Below are 21,713 nucleotides of genomic sequence, written 5' to 3' on the forward strand. Positions count from 1 at the left end.
AAGTCATGTTATTTATACACATGAAAGTCTTGCTTTTTGTTTTCTACAAATAAATAGACCTTTAAGGGATAAAAAGATGATAGCCATTTAGCTGACATGCAATCCTTCATAATTGTGTTACTAATAAGTAAGACTCTGGTGATCTTTATGATATAAACCATTTTCCTAAGAGTGGCCTAGCTTTACTGACTTTTAATTTCCTTCCTCCCCATCGGCTAGTGAAGACTATTCCTATAATTGGCATGCTGCTGTAAAGTTTGGAATGAGAAGACATATTGGTATGCATCTTTCTGATTTTCTCTCTCATCACACCTTTCACTGCTGGCTTATTTTGGGTATTAGTGATTGAACTCAGGACCTCCCACATGTGAGACAAGCACTCTGTCCACACCCTCAGTCCTCTTCTTTATTGCTTTGGAGATAGAGGCTCACTAACTACTATCTGGGCTGGCCTTGAACTCACCATCCTTCTGTCTCTACTTTTCAATAACTGGATTACACAGGCACGAACTACTATGCCTGGCTTCTACTCATTCTATGTAGAGCTACAGGACACTGGATATATTTGTCTATACTAAAAGGGATTGCAAGGCTTTGGTCAAAGACCTGCTTCCTATCCAGGTTGAGCTAACTGCAGAATCCAGGAGCAGAGATGAAGTTGGTCTGACCTGGGGGTTGTGTCCCTGGGTGAGACCTTTGAACAAGACCAGCTTCAGAACCGTGTCTTTGTCTCTCCATTGAGGCTAAAATAAGTGGTTATATAACTTGGGAAATTACTAAGCTTGTCAAGGTCAGAACTTGTGGAACTAGAATGTATCCACAGATTACTAGCAGGCTATTTGGATTTACAACACTTGGTTTGTACTCAACTCTGTGTGACCCTAAGTAAAATCATCTGCCATTCCATTTCTCTACTGTAAAATGAGGAAGAAGATGCCGTCTGCTTTTCAATGTGATTTTGAGGTCCATAAGCCACAACAGACAGGAGGCAGCTGATAGTGTAGGCATTAGTTATTTATTGGTAACAAGGAATATTGTCATTGTTAATATTGTTATTGTTATTATTATTGTAGTTTTCAAATTTCAGTGTGTATCAGAATCACCAGGGGGCTTGTGATATCACTAATTGGTAAGCACTACTTCCACCCTATCTGACCTAGTAGGTCCAAGTAGATCTAGTGAATCCTACTTGAGATACTGCCTTTTCTTCTATTCATTTATCTTTGTGATGTTTGGGATGGAGACCAGGGCTTTTTATGCATGATAGGCAAGCACTGTATTACTGAACAACACCCTAGCCCCATTTGTTTTTTCAGTAAGTTTTCAGGTGACACTGGACTCCTGGTCTGGGATCCACATTGAAAGAACCACTGCTGAACTGAAGTTACCTCCATGCGCACCCTTACCGCATTATGAACTCCTTAAAGCACAGTCGCAGCTTGTTGTGATGTCGATAGAGTTTTGGGTCAGCTGGAATTTCAGCCAAGAACACTTGGGCTACTTCCAGTGGTCCCTGATGGAGAAGAAAGTAAGCAAACAATGCTGACATTGGAAAGAAAGTTACATTACTTGGGAGAAAATGTTGGAGGGAGTTCTTAGGTTGAACATTTCATTTGGTAGTGTGTCTAAAACAAACAAAAAAATCCCCAAATAATCAAGTCTTGAGCTTCTCAGGAAAATGATTCTTAGGAGGAACATGGGAATTTTTGGAGAATACATTGGTAAAAATGTATTTTTCTCAAGCCTATATACCACTACCCATGGTTTTCCTCCAAACATAAAGGTAATTCACTACACTGAAGAAAGAGTATTCAAACTGGGGATGGCCTTGATGTCTTAATTCATATTCACCTAGCTATTTGTCCAACGCTGATGGAGTCACAGATCTATGGAGTACTCATCTAGCCTGTGGCTGAGTACTTACAAAGTTTCCTTTTTCATCTGATCGTTGGGACTTCCAATAGCAATGTTCTCAATGTCTTTATCTTGGAAACATAAGTCATGTCTCCTCTCTTTTTTCCTGAACTTTCTGTCTCTTTCTCCCTGGTAATGGGAATTGGGCCCAGGGCCTATGCATGCTAGGGAAGCATTTGACCTCTGGAGCCATACCCTCAAGCCTCCTGCTTCACATCCTCTGCCTCTAGCTGGAATGACAGCACATTTTCAGATGGAGGATGGGCTCAAGGAGGAAAGAGTTATGAGGTTCATGGAAGTTTTGAAGGTGGATGTGTGTGTGGGCATAAGTAGATACAGAAGCAATATTTTGTTTTGTTCTGTGTTGGTCGGTTGTGGGGCTTGAACTCTGGGCTTGGGCACTGTCCCTGTGCTCTTCAGCTCAAGGCGAGTGCTCTACCACTTGAGCCACGGCGCCACTTCCGGTTTTCTAGTGGTTTATTGGAGATAAGAGTCTCATGGACTTTCCTGACCGGGCTGGCTTTGAACTGTGATCCTCAGATCTCAGCCTCCTGAATAGCTAGGATTACAGGCATGAGCCACCAGCGCCTGGCTTTATAGAAGCAATATTAAGGGGCCCCACTGGATATAGAGTTTACTAAGAAGCCTTCTGCATAGGGTGTTTCAATCTTGTACCTTCTTCCATCTGAGTGTGCCTTAGCTCCATACTGAGCCCAAGAGTTAGCAGTCTAACACATCTGAGAAGATCTAGTCTGGTTGAAGTGGTCCAGGGAGCCTTGTCCCAGGTTGCTACTGGTCAAGCCCTTGGGATGTAGAGTACATCTCTCTGGTGATTGATCCAGGAGCTTGATGATTCAGACCCTTTCCTTCTTTGTTTACAGGCATTTTTTTAGATTAGTCCCAAGCCTGTAATAATTGTGCCTAAGACACAGAGTAGCACTCAGCACTCTTGAACAGGATCATAGATTTGGGCCAGTTCTGGGCCCCAAGTACTTGTCTAAGAAAAACAGTACCTCAAACTTGGTGCACTCTTCTCCAGAGATTTCTTTGCTATCTGGAGTTGTGAAGCAGACAAGATGGCTTCCCGAAAGAATTTTACATTGTTCAAATGCTGAGGCTAAGTGTAAGAATAGTATTCCTAGGTACATTCGATTCTTGAAGAACCCTAGCAAGAAGGGTACAGAGTAGCCAAATTCCTACGCATGTGGGACCAGCTGGCTCTGCTCACCTGGTTTACTGTGGCCCCCACAGAGCCCTGTAGCACCATTTGAAGCATCTTTGCATCAGGGGGCTCCTGGTGAATGGCCACCGCTAGCTGAAGGGTCTTCTTCTTCATGTCTTCAATGGCAACTTCAATCGGAGTCAAAACAAGCTGAACACAAGACATGATTGTAGTAAGTCCTTGTCTGCTCTCACATGCCACAGACTGGCCTAAGGCAGAGAGGGGAGCTGGGTTTGAAGGAGTAGCTAAGGGAAGATGATGAGTCATCTGAACTGGTTAAGAAGAAAGGGCCTCCTATGTCTTGAATGATTCTATGTCTGGAGCATTGTACACACGTACACACATACACACATTTATTTTAATTTTTTGTCAGTCAATGGGCTTTAACTCAGGGCCTGGGTGCTGTCCCTGAGCTCTTTCACTCAAGGCTAGGATTCTACCACTTTGAGCCACAACTCCACTTCTGGTTTTCTGGTGGTTAATTGGAGATAAGAGTCTCATGGACTTACCTGCCCTGGGCTGGATTTAAACCCTGATCCTCAGATCTCAACCTCCTGAGAAGCTAGGACTACAGGTTTGAGCCACTATGATGTAGTATTGCTTTAAAGCATCTTCCTGTTCTCTCTATTTTGCAGTCAAATGAAAATTTAAATGCTAAGTTTCACACAGTGACCCAGGGAGTAAGTGGGAAAACCTTACTTGATCACACCTGTGTCTACAGTCACAGCCTGCAATCTTCCTATGCTGTCAGATTGCTTTTCCTATTACTGAACAAATTAGTCGTTACAATGGGGTAAGGAAGCACTCAACATGTTTCTCCTCAGGACCACTGGCATTACCTGGGGAGTCTCCAACTCTGCTGGAAGGTGATTCTGCATCAAGGCTAATCCCTCATTGCTAAGTTCTGCTGATGCAGGGTCCTTCCTGAATGTGATGTACTGAGTACTGCCCAGGCCTCTCCTATAGCCAGATTTATATGTTCAACTCCTGACCTCCAATAGCTCAGAATAGGGCCCTATTTGGAGATAGCATTTCAATTAGCTAATTGAGCTGCACTGAGTTTATTAGGGACCTAATTGGTTGACACAAGTGTGTAAAGAAGGAAGGTGTCATGAATAATCTCAAGGAGAAGAAGCCAGGCATGAACAAATTCTCCCTCCCACTCCTCAAAAGGAACCAACCCCACCAACACCTTAATTTGAACACCTCTTGAACTATGGGGTCACACACATCTGCACTTTAGGCCCTCCAGTGTATAGTATGTATAGTACTTTGATATATTTCCTTAATGAATAGCCAAGAAAAGATGTGAAAATATTTTAAAATCACAATGAGTTTGCTCCAGTGCTGTGCCTAGAAGACATTAGTGCTCAAAAGTCCAAAGTAATAAGCAGTGCCTTCTAAATAAAGTTTCTCTGGACTGGGTTCCCAGGCTTCTCTGGCTTCTGCAAAGTCTCCTTGGGGGGCGGGGTGTTCACTAGCTCAGTATAAATTGGGGGACTCCTTTCCACAGTTCTTAACCCCTGGGGCTCTGGCCTGATGGAGTAGATTGTCACCAATCATCTCTGTGTTACTTGTTAATGACCAAATCTAATTAAATAATGCACAAACTGATGAATTATGGGTGTGGAAAGAAGAGTCGTTTCTACAAAGACAAGTTAAATGCTTGGGAAAGATGTAAAAGTGAGTTGTGATAAAAATTCCTATCACATTAGGTAGAAGGCTAGGGTCAAAAACCTAAAAATGCAGAATTCTGTTCTCCTAGTGTTTAGCAAGGCTTCTTAAGGCCTCCTGCTTTGCAGAAAGCAAAACTGAACATCATGGACAATGCACAATGGGTGTGGTTGAGACAAGAAAGATAATGCAGAATTGTGATTCTCAGCTCATAATTGCAACAAGGCCCCATATAAAAGAGATGACATTTGGGTGTACCTTGTAGGTGTTTTAAAGAAAATGACAATGTTGATGGTATATATAATTTTGAAAAATTCTAAAGTTGGAAAGGCTTTCTTGATGGTTCCTACTAAATGAATAAAGTCTTCTATTTGCTAAGTGCCAGTATCTCATGCCTGTAATCCTAGCTACTCAGGAGACTAAGATCTGAGGATCAAGGTTCAAAGCTAGCCTGGGCAGATAAATCTGATAAATCTATCTTCAATTAACTATCAAAAAGCCAGAAATAGAGGTGGCTCAAAGGGCAGAGAACCAACCTTAAGCAGAAAAACCAAAAGAAGAGCATGTGGCCCTGAGTAGTTTAAGTAGCAAAATCTGAGGATGCTCAAGATTTCCAATAAAATGATATAGTGTATTTACACATCTTTTCTGTACTTTAAAGCATCTCTAGATTATATACAACAGTAACACAGTGCAAGTACTATGTGAATAGCTGTTATACTGCATTGTTCAGAGAATGACAAGAAAAACAACTGCATGTGTTCAGAAATATTTTGTTAAAACGATTTCAGTTCACAGTTGACTGACTTCACAAATGTGAAAGGGCCAAACATATATATTGTATGTGCTCATAATGAAATTAAATGGTTTAAATATTACATATGGTAATTAAGTATGTAAACATATTGACCGTACAGATATGACTTTACAGTGTTACATGTTGAATGAAAATAGTGCTATAAAACATAGTTGCCTACGCTGGGCACCAGTGGCTCCTGCCTGTAACCCTAGCTACTCAGGAGGCTGAGATCTGAAGATCACAGTTCAAAGCCAGCCAGGGCAGGAAAGTCGCTGAGACTCTTTAATTCCAAAGAGCTGGAAGTAGAGAGGTGGCCCAAGTGGAAGAATGCCAGCCTTGAGTGAAAAAGCTTAGGGATGATGTCCAGGCTCTGTGTTTAAGCCCTAGAACTGGCACAAAACAAAACAAAACATAGCTGCCTAAATAGGACTCCTTGGCGCCCTGAGGTTAACTCTAATGACATTTCGAATGCAATTGCTTTAGACCGCACTGCAGTTTGAGTGAGGGAACACTCCGGCTTGTGTTCTGCAGGAGAGTCACCAGCTGGCCCTTGCTGCCCAGCCATTACCTCCTCCTTGTGGATGACGCTGATCCTGGTCTTGACGTAGGGGAAGGCGTGCATGGTGGTGAGGATCGTGTTCCTCCGGTGCTGTTCGTGCAGCTCTCCGCGAGGCCGCCCCTCCAGGGTGAAGGGCGTGGTGTACATGAACCTGCGCAGGTTGAAATTCTTCTCAAAGGACGTTACCCTGTCTTTCATCTCATACTCATCAAAGTAGGGCTCCACAAAAGTGATCTGTATGTAGGCCTGGGGGGGGGGGGGAGAGAGAGAGGGGAGAGGAGGGAGGGGAGGGAGGAAGGGGTGAGCTGAGCCATTCTGCAAACATGACCCCATGACCCCAGCACATCCCCAAAGATACCAGGGCTGACTGTCCTCGGTGGGAATTCAAAATCTGCCATACTTCTCTCCATCCCAGGAGGAGAAAGACCAAGAAGAAGGGAAGGAAGGTGCATTTGCAAACCACTTTCCTCCACACAAACTTTCCTCTCCAGAGCTATGGAGACACTCAAGGGAGACTAAGAGTGCTAACACCAAGTGCTAGCATGGAGGAAGAGCAGTCAGAACTTCCCCACTGACAAAACTACCCGCTCTCCCTCCCGGCCCCCTCTCCCCCCCCCCCCCCCCCCCCCCCCCCCCCCCGTGCCTTCCCTTCATTTGCACAAATGAAGACTACTCAGCACTGAAAAGGGAAGTACTCCAGCATGGATGAATCCCAGATGGGTATTTACAAACACTGCTTGGCTGCATTTATTTATTCGTAATGAATAAATAATTTGTTCTAGAAAAAGCAAAGCTGTAAATATAGAATATAGGCATGTCTATCAGGAGATACAAGTGGAGACTGCAAACAGGTATAGGGAAATATTTGAGCAATGGAACAAAATGTTCTACATCTTACCATAGTGGTATGGTATAGATACGTGTGTGTTTGTATACAGATATGTGTTATATATATATATACATATATATACATATATCAAATATATAGATATGTGTGTGTGTCAGAACTTTAGAAATAAACACCAAAGTAGTGAATTTTTATTACATATATTTCATTTAAGTATATGTAATTATTAATGAAGATTTCTATTTTTTGGTCCATCCTGGGGCTTGAACTCAGGGCCTGGATGCTGACTCTGAATTTTTTTGGGTTTTTTGTTTTTTCTCAAGTTTACTGTTCTACCACTTGAGCCACAGCTCCACTTCTGCCTTTTTGATAGTTACTTGGAGATAAGGGTCTCACAGACTTTCCTTCCCAGGCTGGCTTCAAACCTCAATCCTCCCATCTCAGCCTCCTGAATAGCTAGGATTACAGGCATGAGCCATCAGTGACTGGCTGAAGGAGGCTAAAAACAAACTAAAGAAGAATGGCAGTGAGTACTGACTGGGCAGAACTACTGACCTCAGACCATAAATCACTACTTAGTACAATGAAATCTGGTTGTCATTCTGGAGTCAGGTTCTCATTCTGCGCTTTCATGACCTACCTCGGGGATCTTAATGGGGAGAGGGCCCCTAGTATTAGAGAGGTCACCATGGGTACCCAGCCAGGTCTCTCCTCCAAAGGAATCCAAATGCCATTTCTATCTGAAGCTCAGTTCAACTCATCACAGTTATTGCTTTCTATCCCAGGCTAAGGATTGTGTGTTAATGAGCAAGTTTTCTGACACACATAGAAAAACAAACTCTTCAATTTGGCCAGTTCCTCTTATTTGCATCATCTTTGCAGAAGTAAGGGTGATGTTTGAGTCTTTTATTTTGCAGGTCTACCAGATGCTCAATGGCCATCAAATCCAGTCCTTAGTAACACCTTGCACTTAAGTGACCTATTTCCCACATTTTAGAACCTGTCCTCTGCTTGCCTGTATACAATAAAAAGTAGGTCTGGGCTTCATCCCTGGTCCCTGGTCTAGAGCTTCAGGGATTAGATGGTCTTGATCATGCTAATGGAGAAGCTTCTGCAGTGTTTCTGCTGGTCACAAGTGCTTAGAGGGTTGGTACTGTGAGTGAGCCTGACCAACTGAGAGCAGGGGTAGTGTTATGTTTTATCATGTGTTCACGCAGACATAGTTACCCCTCCCTAGTAACTACGTTCCTGGCAAAGGACTTTCCAGCAGCCATTTGGCAGAATGTGGCTAGGTGAGGCTGCCCACTGGAATGTGGGTTTCCGTGGGACCAGGTGGGGCTATATGGATCGATTACAGAAGGCCCACGAGGTAGAAATTGCACACCTGGCCCTGAGTAGATGTCACACCTCCCTTTTCCCTCCCTCCCTTCCACCCCCCGCATTGATTTTCTGATGAATGCCTGTTTATGTGTGTAACCAGCTTGTATAAAACCCAGCTCCCCTCCTTGGTGATCCAAACCCTTTCTGACACTGGTCTTGAGTCCCTGGCAATAAAATGCCTTTATCCTCTCCGAAAAGTGGTCTTGATCTTTGCTGGTTAGATTGCTGTAATATTGAGGCTGGAACTCAGGGCCTGGGTGCTCTACCTAGCTTTTTCTGCTCAAGACTGGCAATCTACCACTTGAGCCATAGCTCCATTTCTGTTTTTTGGTGGTTAATTGGAAATACAAGTCTCATAGACCTTCCTGCTCAGGCTAGCTTCAAACCACAATCCACTTTGGGATTACTGGCCACTGATACCTGGTGTGACTGGTTATTTTGGAGATAGGGTCTTGTTTTATGCTCAGGCTGGTCTGAGCTACAGTCCTCCAATTTTTGCTTTACTGTGTCACTGGGAATGGCAGGTAGGCCCTTATGATGCCCAGCCATTGGTTGGGATGGAGTCTCACAAACTTTTATTCCCAGCCTGGCTTGGAAATACAGTTCTACAATCTCCCAAGTAGCTAAGATGATAGGAATGACCCACTGAGCCTGGCTGAGAATTGGTTTTTTTTTTTTTAAAGACATGTTTGAAATAGAGAGTTTACAGGTTTCATTGGCAGAAAAGAGCAGTGATTCATTGGCATGGGTGCCTGCCGATGAGCTTCCACACTGGAGTCTGTTTCTTGCATCATCTTGAAAAGTTGGTAAACATTTCCATGCCTCCATTTTCTCATCCAGTTTTATATTGGAACAGCCAAACCTATTCAGGGCTACTGGAGGTTGAAATGAAGGGCGAATGTAAAAAGGGGAAGGCAGTGGTGGTACACAGGTGGTATTTAATAAGCGAGAGCTCCTACCATAGTTCCTGTGAAGTATGATTTCTTTAAGACCCTACCAACCAGCAGCGGGACCTAAGAAAATATTTGGTTGCATGTAAATGACAGACAGAAGGGAGCAAATAAGGGAGGGGGGGGCGCTCAGAGGTGGTTAAGTTTTCTTTAGAAAGATCTTTAGAAAAATCTCTCCATACCTTGTTAGGATCCAACTTAGTTTTGTCCACGGGAGTAGAGTCTTTTATCACTTCCACAAATTCTGCACCAAAACACTGGCCATAAAATCCCTAGATAAGAGGAACCATTAGGTTATAAAGGTCATGTGTGTGCAAGTGAGGGTGAGTGTGTGTGTATGTGTGTGTATATATAGGGCTCGAACTTAGGGCCTGGGCACTGTTTCCTGAGCTTCTCTTTGCTCAAGGGTAGTGTTGAATCACAGCTCCATTTTTAGCTTTTTTTTTTTTTTTTTTTTGTGGTTAATTGGAGAGAAAAGTCTCACAGGCTTTCCTGTCTGGGCTGGCTTTGAACCACAATTCTGAGATCTCAACCTCCTGAGTAGTTTGATTACAGGCATGAGTCTTTAACACCAGGCTAAAAAGGTCATTTTTAACATAAGGCAACTCTTCATCTTCTCAGAAGTAGAGTGAATTTGGAATAAGAACAAGAGAGAATCTGTGCATTGATTACTGACAGTCCTTCTAAGCTAAGAAGCAAAGTGCAGCATTTCCTGAGACATAAATAAAGATATAAAGAAGTCTAGCACCATCCATTAGCCAATGCTTCTCCACCGATATACACTCAGTCTTGAATTCCCTCTCCATCATCACTTTTCCTGAGACTCAATGACACTACTTACTTCTTGCATTTGGTATCCAAGGGGCTTGGCAGTTACCACTGTTGTCACAAATGTGGCAAGCCATAAACTACAAGAAGATAAAATCCACACCTCGAAATTCTTAGTAAGGGGACAAGTGGTCTGGGTGAATGGCCAACTTTCTTTCTCATGAACTGAACAATGGGGCATGTTTGCCCAGGTCTTCAGGCCATGGCCTCTGGATGAAATTGGCTTGTCTTATTTGGCAGGGATGAGCAATGCCTGGAGCAATCAGGCAACACAAGAACTTATCATTTTCCAGTACTACGAGGCCACGCTCAAAGAAATAGCAAACAAGAACTATAGTTTTGGTTCTTGTCAGGTCAGGGACTTCATCCTGAGGTCTCATTTTAGGGGTTACCCTTTGGTTTTCTTCTTCATTGTCATGGTACTGAGGCTTGAATTCAGGGCCTGGGCATTGTCCCTTAGCTTTTTTTGCTCAAGGTTGGCACAATACCACTTGAGCCACACAGCTTCACTTCGGGCTATTTGCTGATTAATTGGCAATAAGAGTCTCACAGACTTTCCATGCCTGAGCTGGCTTTGAACCATGATCCTCAGATCTCAGCTTCCTGAGTAGCTAGGATTATAGTCATGAACCACTGATGCTTGACTGATTTTATTTTTTTATTTTTATTTTTTGTCAGTCGTGGGGTTTGAACTCTGGGCTTGGGTGCTGTCCCTGCGCTCTTCAGCTCAAGGCAAGTGCTCTACCACTTGAGCCATAGCGCCATTTCCGGTTTTCTAGTGATTTATTGGAGATAAGAGTCTCACAGATTTTCCTACTCAGGCTGGCTTTGAACCACAATCCTCAGATCTCAGCGTCCTGAGTAGCTAGGGTTAAGGCGTGAGCCACGGGTGCCTGGCTTTGATTTTTTTTTCTTTTTGTAATGACTCATTCTAACTTGTTTTTGTAAATTGTATGAGTCCACACCCAAAAGGACTTTGCTCACCTCCAGTCTATGTGAGATCTCGGGAAGTTTCGTTATAGCAGGCTCTTTGTAAATAAATTCCTGTTCATCCAAATCACCGAATTTGGATCCATAGAAACCAACACGGAAATAAGTTCCAAACATTCTCTTATGATCCTGTTCAACAAAAGAACATTTCTCTTTGAACATGATGTATGAAGATGCATTGGATTAAAAGGGTCTCTTACTGTGCTACAGACAATTTGTTCTTTTTTTTTTTTCCTGGTCCTAGGGCTTGAACTCAGGGCTTGGGTGCTATCCCTGAGCTTCTTTAGCTCAAGGTAGCACTCTACTACTTGAACCACAGTGCCACTTCTGTTTGTTCTGAGTAGTTCACTGGAGATAAGAATCTCACACACTTTGCTGCCCAGGCTGCCTTTGAACCATGATCCTCAGATCTTAGACTCCTGAGTAGCTAGGATTACAGGTGGGGGTCACCAGTGGCTGGCCAGACATTTATTCTTATAACTGATGTAAACAGAAATCCCCCTGTCAGGCAAATTTAGTATTTTAATTAGCTTTGGAAATAATACCAAAAGAAATCCCATGAAAGGTTTCTGGGACTTCACGTTAAGATCATTTGAAAGATCTTCATGTTTTCTGGCTATAAAGTGATTCAAGTTGCTCCTTTCACCCCCAGCATTCTGGACCTCTGTCCCCTTGTAACCTTCTCTTTAATGGGCAAGAGCTACAGCAATGATGAGCTCAAGGAAAACCAGTCTCTACAGGTGAAGTAGGGCTGAACAACTCTGACACCGAGGTATCCACCACCAGGTAACAGCACCCACTGACCAGGATCTCTGGCTACCTTGTTAATGATGTTGTCAAAGGCCTTCTGTAGCTTGTCATGCGTGGAGGTCAGCTTCCGGAAGTCCCGATGAGCTTCCAGAATGGGAATGACCAGTTTGTAGACCTCGTTCACCATCTCGTACAGGCCTCCCTGGGGAATAGAACCGAGAGAACCAAAGCGAATTTACTGCACTGGCAACTTAAGGACAATCCATGTTTATTATGCAAACATGACACTAGAAAAAGGACTGCAGATTGTACCACCATAGTATTTTCTGTGCTGATCCTGGGGCTTGAACTCTAGGCATTGTTCCTAAGCTTTTTTTTTTTTTTTTTTTTGCTCAAGGCTAGTGCACTACTAGTTAAGCCACAGCTCCACTTCTAGCTTTTTGGTGGTTAATTGGAGACACTGGACTTTTTCTGCATCCTAAAATAGAATTTGTGAGGAGGAGGAGGGAGAAGATAGTTAAAACAATAATTAAAATAGAAAGACATTATTGGGAGAAAACTTGGGAGATGAAAAGTAGAAAATAAGACCCAATCCAGAGATGAAAACAGAACTGGGTGAGCTAAGTAGAGGGTGTATTCAGAGTATACTTGGCTTGGCATATGGAGAAAGAGGGAGATGATTAAAATCTAGAAAATGATGCTCAGTGACTAGTTTAACTTGTCTTCTTGAATTAGGGATGTTTAGGCCCAGATTAGGTTCATGGGAGGAATCTCAGGGTTCTCTGCTCAACAGTTTCTTTTTTCTTTTCCTTTTCCTTCCCTCCCTCCCTCCCTCCCTCCCTCTCTCCCTCCTTCCCTTCTTCCTTCCTTCCCTTCTTTTCTTCTTGCTTACTTCCTTGCTCTTTTGTGCTGGTCCTGAGGTTTAAACACAGGGCCTGAGCACCATCCCTTAGCCTTTTCACTCAAGGCTGGTGCTCTACCCCTTGAGCCACAGCTCCACTTCAGGACTTCTTTGGGTGATGAATTAGAGATAAGAGTCTCACAGACTTTCCTGCTCAGAAAAACCTTATTCCTCAGACCCTAGCTAGGAGATGACAGGTGTGAGCCACCAGTGCCTGCTGTACCTCATTTTTCTGAGTTGCCCCCGCCTACAGTGCTGCTGGAACTGGTTCAGTGGTAGAGAGAGAGAGAAAGAGAAGAGAGAGAAAAAGAGAGAGACAGAGACAGAGAGAGACAAGAGAGAGAGAGACAGAGAGAGGAAGCATGGATCTCAGTCCTTCTTCTCGGGGTGGCTCCACCCCAGTATTTTTTTTTTCTATGAGGTCGTGGGAACATGTCTCATCATCTTGTGTAACCCTGGGCAAGCTCACCTCTCTGAGTCTTGGTTTCTACCCCTATTAAAGGGAAATAATACTGTGAAACCGCTGCCCAGCCAATGAGCAGGCAGCGCAAACCAGCACGTTCCCTTGATGAAAGGTTTCTCACCTCCCTGGCAGAAGTGATGTAATTTGTGGACATCAAAGTCCTCACTGGGCCCAGCCAGGGCACCCCACCTGGCCCTGCCCTGAACACCCGGCCCCGGGATGCCCTGTAGGCACTGACCGTGCTGAAGAGTTCCGCAGCCTGCTCCAGGAGCCCCACGAGGCCGCTCTCGGTGAAGTACCGGCCCGAGCACACCCCGTCTTCATCCGGCGACAAGGTGTCATCAGAGACGGCAGACTCCTCCAGCACGTTAGAAGAAATGTTCTGCAAGAGATCAAGCTATGACCTCAGAGACCAGGGGAGTAGAGCTAACGGGAGGAAGGAGAAAGCCAACACTTCAAGAACCCCGCCAAGGCTGTGATTACCACAGGCCCATAATTCCACACTGAGCAATGCATCTGCAAACCCTAGAATTTCCTAATCCTTTTGGGCTAGCAAAAGATATTTCCCTCAAAGAAATAGCAACGAAGTGGAAACAACTCCAGTTAGTTACCCCAAACAGACAGCAAGGATTGTGTGTGTGCGTGTGCGCGCGCGCACACACACACACACACACACACACACACACACACACACACACACACACACACACACACACACACACACACACACACACACACACACACAAATACCAGTCCTTTGGCTTGAACTCAGGGCCTTGTCACTGTCCCTGAGTTTTTGTCCTCAAAGCTAGTGCTCTACCATTTGAGCCACAGCTTCACTTTCTGCTTTTTTTTTTCTTCTGGTTCATTGGAGGTTAGAGTCTCATGGACTACTTTTCTGCCCAGGCTGGCTTTGAATGGCAATCTTCAGATTTCAGCCTCCTGAGCAGCAGATTACAGGTACCTGACTAGGATTTTCATTTTCAAAAATATTACTCATTTATTTATTTTTATGTTATGATTAAGTAGTTGTACAAAGAGACTTCAATTCCATAAATCAGGTTATGAGTACAGTGAATCTTGATTAATGTCACTCTTTCCATCCTTTCCTCCCATTTTTCCTCCTACCATCCCTACCCTCAAGTTACACAGTTCAGTGATAACATGAAGTACATTGAATATAATAACTGCATTTGCTCACTCATTTTCTTTCTTTTGCCCTCTCCCGCCCCCCCCCCCCACCCTGTGTTTGTCAATAGTGGGGCTTGAACTCAGGGCCTGGGCACTGTCCCTGAGCTTTTTTGTTCAAGGCCTAACACTCTACCACTTTGAGCCACAGCTCTACTTCCAGGTTTTAGATGGGTAATTACAGATAAGAGTCTCATGGGCTTTCTTGCCCCTGCTGGCTTTGAACTGTGATCTCAGATCTCAGCCTCCTGAGAAGCTAGGATTACAGGTGTGAGCCACCAGCACCCATTTTCATTTTTAAAAGGCCAAGGCCAAAATGGGCAAGAAACTAGACTTCTTGTATCACAAGGAACTTATAACTTCAGGGGTAACTATTGCTGGTATTAGGGTGTGACCTCAGGACCTTGCACTTGCTAGGCAGATGCTTTATATCCCAGCTTACGTCTAGCCTGTTTTGGTACTGATTATTCTTGAGATGGGAGGTCTCGCTTCTTCTCCAGGTATATCCCTGGACTGCCTATTTTATGTGTACACCACCACACCTAGCTTCTTCTGCCCAGCTAGCAGAAAAAAAAACTTTTTACAGATCATGGTCTCCCACATCACTAGAGTGACAAGTGTGTGACATTATGCCAGCTATGGGTTGAAATGGGGTCTCACAAACTTTGCTGCCTGGACAGGCCTCAAACTGTGATCATCCTGTTCTCAATCTCCCAAGTAGCTAGGATTATAAATGTGACCCACTTGCTCCTGCCTAGGACATGATTTTTTTTGAAGTGCACTATTAGTATTATCTTGACTTTAAATAGCCAAAATATACAACAGAGAATGAGGATGTTTTCTCTATAGAAGGTTTTACGTCAGTATAGCAGTTACTATTTCTTTTACTCCTGAATATTTTGTTTCTAACCATTTTTTCTTTTATATAAACCACAGACTTTAGAGACTCAGGTGGAGAAAGGAATGACCCAGGGCACAAAAACTCTGGAAGCATTCACTTTCAGAGTCATGGAAATCCTAAGCTTGTCATTGCTTGACCCTGAGAACGAGACTCTCCTTACATTTTTGTGCATGTGCAGCTCACTTGCTTCTCTCATGCTCTGCCTGCATGCTCTTAAGGACTGCAGAACGATAGCACACAGACCACTTCTTGCTATTGTTGTGCACATCAGGCATAACTAATCAATTATAGCACTCTTTCCCCTGGAGCACGAAAATAGTCTCAATATTCTCTCAGCATTATATTCCCGTCAGCCATTACTAATTGATCAGAGGTGAATTCTGAAATGGAAGCTGTCTACATTCTGTTCTGGCTAAGAAGATCAAAAGAATCAACTTTAGCAATCAATGAGGAAATAACCTGTCTTTTTATACCCAATATTATAATGTAGCTTTATGAATATAGGTGGAGGTTCTCAAAGTCTCTTATGATTAGTCATGCTTTCAAACACAGGCTACCTATTATAAGCTTCTAAATTAGAGACAACGGAAGGTCCAAGAGATCCAGTGGAAAGAATAACTCAGGAAACTAGTACTAGTAGAATTCTCTGAGATTTTCCACATGTATGGGAACAAACATGGAGCTATGTAGTTATTAGTTGTAGGTCAGAGGGAAAAGATTCTGGGCAGACATTCCCTGGCTTTGGATTTGGGGAGGTAAAATAACAGCAGTATCTAAGAATGTTTCCGTATCTACATTTGTGAAATAAATATTGCACTCTAGAGTAAAGAATTTCAATGATGTCAGTTTCTTGGAATTAAGTGGCCTCAAGGTTACTTTTCCTCGCACAGATTTATCTCCAGTTTATATGTCTTTCCCAATCTTCTTAATATTACTGGAGCAGAACAAGGTTAAAACTCAAGTGAAAAGCATTTAGCAATGCAGCAGCACTATCTGTGGTTAACACTGCCCAGAATCCCTTCATTGTTCTGTAACATAAAGTACCCTAATTTTCTTTTGGAGAACTAGTCCTAAGTTTAGATGTAGGCCTGTGATTCTGTCTCAGCCAATCACAGCATTTCATTTCTTTAGCCATTAGGATTGGTTCAGGGATGAACTCATGACCAAATGGGAACCATTAAGCTGCCCAGAGATTTTTCTCTGACATTGCCAGAAATGAGGTACCTCTCTTTTCTCCTGGACTTGAATCTGGAGATGGAAAGCTAAATCTAACTTGTTCAGCATGGGAAGCCTGTGAAGAATGAAGCCCCTACAACCCTTAGGTTGGATGGCTTTGTTTGAGTCCCTAGGTTTAGTCTGGCAAGTACTCCTACAGGCTCACCTCTAGCATTAGGTATTTCTGCATTGGGAATAAAATTGATTTGCTCAGAATAATACACATGGAGTTATTGAGCACTGTAAGAAAGGAAGCATTGGAACAGGAAGTTCACTCCAGCTTAGCTGCTGAGTAATGTTCTAGGAAGGAGAAGCTCCTGGCTCCCCCAAAATGTTTTCAGTGACTTAGTCTTTAATCCTGGGAAAGCAACCTTGAATTGTCCTTTATTTCTGGCACACAAAGTATCACGAAATAGTGTTGAAGAATGAGCATGAGAGCAAAGCCTTCCACAAAATCAGTCATGGAGAGTCAAGCAAGAATAACACAAATACTTGTAAAGGACTTTGTAAGTCTGCCATGCTCATCTCTACAGATCATGTTTCCTTAAAAAAATTCCTAATGTTTCCCCCCCTTCTAAATACCATATTACAGTTGTAGTCTAAGCTAAGTTTTAGATCTGGCAGAAAACTTGCACTTGCCAAGTAATCTTCAGGTTAGCTTCCGAAAGTATTAACTAAGCCTTCTGTTCCCCTTCCCAGGCCAATTTGAATCTTTCTTACTTTTGAATCAGGGAGAGGGCTCTGCAGATGTGGAGCATGAAATCAAAGAATCAGGCAAAAGGAAAATCATTTCTCCAATGTTCACAAATCCTTTCTTGCGTGTCAGTCTGCAGTGCCAACTACAAGTCTTTGTGAGAGTCTTTCAATGATCTTAAAAAAAGAATTCTCAGCTGGGTGTTGGTGGCTCTCACCTGTCAGCATAACTACTCAGGAGACTGAGATTTGAGGATCTTGGTTTGAAGCCAGCCTAAGCAGGAAAGTCTGTGAAACTTTTATCTCCACTAAAGTACAAAAAAAAAAAAAAAAAAAAGCCAGAAGTGGAGCTATGGCTCAAGTGGCAGAGCGCTAGCTCAGGGACAGAGCCTGGGCCCTGAGTTTAAGTCCCAAGACTGAGACAGACAGACAGACAGACAGACAGACAGACACACACACACACACACACACACACACACACACTTCTCTCAGTCCTTCAGTCCTACATCTGCAGGGTGTGATCAGTGCTACTACTTTGTGCCATATCTCCACCTACAGTTCTCTGGTGGTTAATTGGAGATAAGAGTATCATGGACTTTCTTGCCGGGGCTGGCTTTGAACCATGATCTTCAGATCTCAGCCTCTTCCTGAGTACCCAGAGCCTGGCTTAACAGTAGTATTTTTTTTTTTAAGATGGCAAAGCAGTTAGAGGAGTCAAACGTAAGTCATTAAGACAGGAGTTTTCCACCTTGACAAGCATTGACAATAGGTTTTTAGTGGGGAAATTTGTCTTTTCCCTGCAGAATGCTCAGCGATACCCTTAGTTTCTCCCCATTGGATGACCGCAGCATCGCCCCGCCTACTCTAGTTGTGGGCACCAGAATTGTGGTCTCTTAGAGCAAACCGCTCCTGGCAGGGACAATGCTCTCAGGAAAAGCTGAGCACGCGTGGTACCTGGAAGCTGACACTGCCCACGGGCAGGTAGCTGTGGTCCTCCAGCATGCTCAGATACTCTGCCACTAAGGCAGCTGCGTGCACTAGGCACATGGCGGCCTCTGTGAAGCACTTCTTCTTGGTGTGTTTCTCTGCCATGTTCTGGAGCCAGGTGAGCCGTAGATCAGGAGATGTCTGGTAACTCTTGGCAATTCTGAGGATGGATAGATAAACAGGCTCAAGGACAACTGATTGATGATACTGCTATTCTATACCAGGTACAGAATTCTCTTCCTGCTGGGGTGTGTGTGTGTGTGTGTGCGTGTGCGTGTGTGCGTGTGTGCGCGTGTGTGTGTGTGCGCGCGTGCGTGCGTGCGTCTGTCTGTCTTCTGGAGCTTGAACTCAGGGCCTGGGCACTCTCCCTGAGCTTATTTTCCTCAAAAGCTGGTGCTCTACCACAGTGGATCTACAGTTCTGTTTCTGGCTTTTTGGTGGTTAATTGGACATGGACTTTCCTGCCTGGGCTGGCTTTGAACCATAATCTTCAAAAATCTTAGCCTCCTGAGTCACTAGGATTTCAGGTGTGAGCCACCAATGCCTGTCACTTGTAGGGTTTTAAACCTATAGCTTCACAAAATGAGAGAAAAGGCAAAAATTTTCATCCAACCAGTTTCATTCCATGTCCAGGTATACCAAATCCCCCCCAAACATTCCCTTAGTTAATACTAAGCTGTAGAAGAAGAAAAAGCCTGATAAAAAGATGCCCCTTTTCATAGATCTGGAGCTGAGCAATCTTTGTCCTTTTCATTCTCTCCAAATAACAACAGAAGACAAAGGCACTTCCCTTCTTATCACATTGTACCAGACCTCCGCCACACACCTGATACGCCCAACCCCACCCATCCAATCAATTCTACCCCTGTGACCTATGATTATATGCTGGTGAGAACTGTACCATGACAAACCCTGAACCCCAAGGGATGACCTTTTAGTGTTATCCGTTACCTGTACATAAGATCCATGAGCATCTCAGGGTCTTCCTGAAATTCCCTCATCTTCACTGTGTCATACAAAATGCTGTTCAGATTGCAGAGAAGTTCCTCCACCTGCAAAAGAGTGTAGGCCCCGCCCCCGAGCCCCAAATAATCTTGACTTTGTAGTTCATGGCAAGCAGTTAAGAGTACAAGAAAACTCTACGGGAAGCCATGGCTTTGCTCCCAGAAGCAGAGAGAAGAGGTGCAAAAGGCCTCTCTGGCTTCTGTCTCTGCAAGTCCAAGTGATTTTGAAGCCAGAGAGGAGTTGACTTTGGGGTCCACGATGTAGCCCCGCAATCTTACCCTCTCTGCATCTCTGACACGCTTTGTTTAAATATGTTTGTACTAGTTCTAGCTATTGGCATCCTGAACAGTTCTGAATTTTCCTCTGCGATGTCAGGCTGTAAGTGGGAACCTATCAAAGAACAGGCTAGGAGCAGGAACTGAAAGATGAAGGGGACATGTTTTATCTTTGAATCGATGCCACAGGCATTATGACAGACATGGAAGAGATGACTGACCTCACAAGTTTCCTTAGGCTTCATCTTGTTTATAACTGCCTGTCTGGACTTCCACTATTCACTAGTGAAGCAAATCATACCATCCTTACAAACCATTCCCAGTCATTATTTCCAGCTGTTTAATCTGACCCCCCCCCCCCCAACACACATGTCTTTCAGAACCACCACACTATAAACTAATGACCCTCCTCCCTTTTACTGCCATGCTGGGGTTCAATCCCAGAGTTTTGCACATGCCAGGCAAGTGCTCTACCACTGAGCTACATGCATTCCCTTTCTCTAAGGTTACACAGCATTTGGTTTCTTACCATACACTCAAAGCATCGGTCATCTCATCTGGTGGATGTATACTTGCACTACTCAAAGCACTGAGAGAGTGTGCATATTGCACAGGCAATACATATTTGCAAAGATCACATGTAATCTGCATATGCATAAAAATATGCATAGGTGTGAATTTGTAATTGGCTGATCCCAACCTCAGCCACATGACACCGCACGTTGATTGGTCTACCTGGATGGGAAAAGGAGTTGTCTGCATGGCGGTGTCCTCTTCTGAGTAGGCTAAAATAGTCCTCAAGGATCTTCTCAGGTGTTCTTCATTGAAGTCCGGGGCTTTGCCCACCAGAGAGGCCAGGGACATGGTCACTTGCATCTTTACTCTTGCAAAGTTCTGTATCCAAAGGGAAAACAAATGATGACCAAATGATCGTCCGCTAGTCCAACTAGTTCAATCATTGAAGGCAGTGGGCCCAGACACCAGCAATCAAATGCTCCCTTGAGTTCAGTCTTAATCATTTCCTTCTCTCAATAAACTGTGCGCTTACACTTCAGATTTTACACTACTGTTTCTATGGTTTGGTTGGACATTGTGCTCTCATCAATCTGTCAGGATCCCTTTAAATTTTCATGAACAATTGGGTTTTCTCCATCCACGTACAAGGCTGAAGGATTCTTTTATGTTGAGTCATAGGGTATGTCCTTTTGTGCCAAGATTCTCTACTTGGAGCTTTATTTAAACTACTAAGAGGAATAGAACTTCCCAGGTTAGTATTTCTGAGATTTTTGGATTTCCAGTGAGAAATGGCTTTCTGGTTCTCCTTGTTTCCCAAAAATCATAGAAAAATATGGCTATCCCTAGGGCCTGTGCGAAATGTCCTGAAGGCCTGGAGGTGACCTCGAATATATTCTAGGACCAGGCCTGGGAGTGTAGGTCGGTGGTAACGCACAAGCTTAGCATGTTGAGGCCCTGGGTTCAATCCCACAGTCCGCCCTCCCCTCCCCCACCCTGCCCCCTGCCCAATGTCCTAATGTCTCAATTTCTTCCATGAGTCAATTTATCTTAATAGCATTCGAGCGTGGGAACGAAACATGACCAAAATAGCAAGTCCAAAAGCATATGGCTAAATTTGCTAAAAAGCTAAAGTCAAGGTTTACTATTCTATTATTAAACTAAACTCCAAAGCATTCAACATTTCACCTAAACCTCAGGTCTAAATAGCATCAATCATTTAAAATTATCTTCCAAGGTCATCCTGAAATCAGGTAGAATTGGTACCAATTCAGAATTCCTCAATCTTCACCCTCTCTGTGGCTTATTTCTTTCTATAGATGATACTTTTTATTATTATTTTTTGTCACTCATGGGGCTTGAACTCAGGGCTTGGGTGCTGTCCCTGAGCTCTTCTGCTTAATGCTAGTACTTTACCACTTTGAGCCACAACTCCACTTTCAGTTTTCTGGTGGTTAATTGGAGATAAAGGTTTCACAGACTTTCCTACCAGGCTGGCTTTGAACTGTAGTCCTCAGATCTCAGCCTCCTGAGTAGCTAGGATTACAGGTGTGAGCCACCAGTGCCTGGCTTAGATGATACATTTTTTTAAAAAACCTATATATTCTATGGGTCTTAAGGAAGCATACTGATGAAAACCAAGGCACTTTGAGTCCTACA

The 21,713-nt window shown here is 43.7% G+C and overlaps 1 protein-coding gene across 3 annotated transcripts in view; it reads right to left on the minus strand.

Moving 5' to 3' along the window:
* Dock8 (dedicator of cytokinesis 8) overlaps positions 1–21,713 on the minus strand; it is a 180,370-nt gene that overhangs the window by 3,186 nt on the left and 155,471 nt on the right. For all 3 annotated transcript variants that reach the window (XM_042699402.1, XM_042699401.1, XM_042699403.1), the window contains 10 exons: positions 20,277–20,435; positions 19,213–19,313; positions 18,229–18,421; positions 13,516–13,659; positions 11,984–12,115; positions 11,158–11,292; positions 9,528–9,617; positions 6,178–6,414; positions 3,143–3,286; positions 1,407–1,513 (listed from right to left, as the gene is read on the minus strand). In XM_042699402.1, the coding sequence (XP_042555336.1) occupies positions 1,407–1,513; positions 3,143–3,286; positions 6,178–6,414; positions 9,528–9,617; positions 11,158–11,292; positions 11,984–12,115; positions 13,516–13,659; positions 18,229–18,421; positions 19,213–19,313; positions 20,277–20,435 (1,442 nt within the window). The remainder of the gene's footprint in view (positions 1–1,406; positions 1,514–3,142; positions 3,287–6,177; positions 6,415–9,527; positions 9,618–11,157; positions 11,293–11,983; positions 12,116–13,515; positions 13,660–18,228; positions 18,422–19,212; positions 19,314–20,276; positions 20,436–21,713) is intronic.

This window comes from Dipodomys spectabilis, unplaced genomic scaffold (genome assembly GCF_019054845.1).
Source record: "Dipodomys spectabilis isolate Male_0828 unplaced genomic scaffold, ASM1905484v1 ptg000241l, whole genome shotgun sequence".
Taxonomy (NCBI): domain Eukaryota; kingdom Metazoa; phylum Chordata; class Mammalia; order Rodentia; family Heteromyidae; genus Dipodomys; species Dipodomys spectabilis.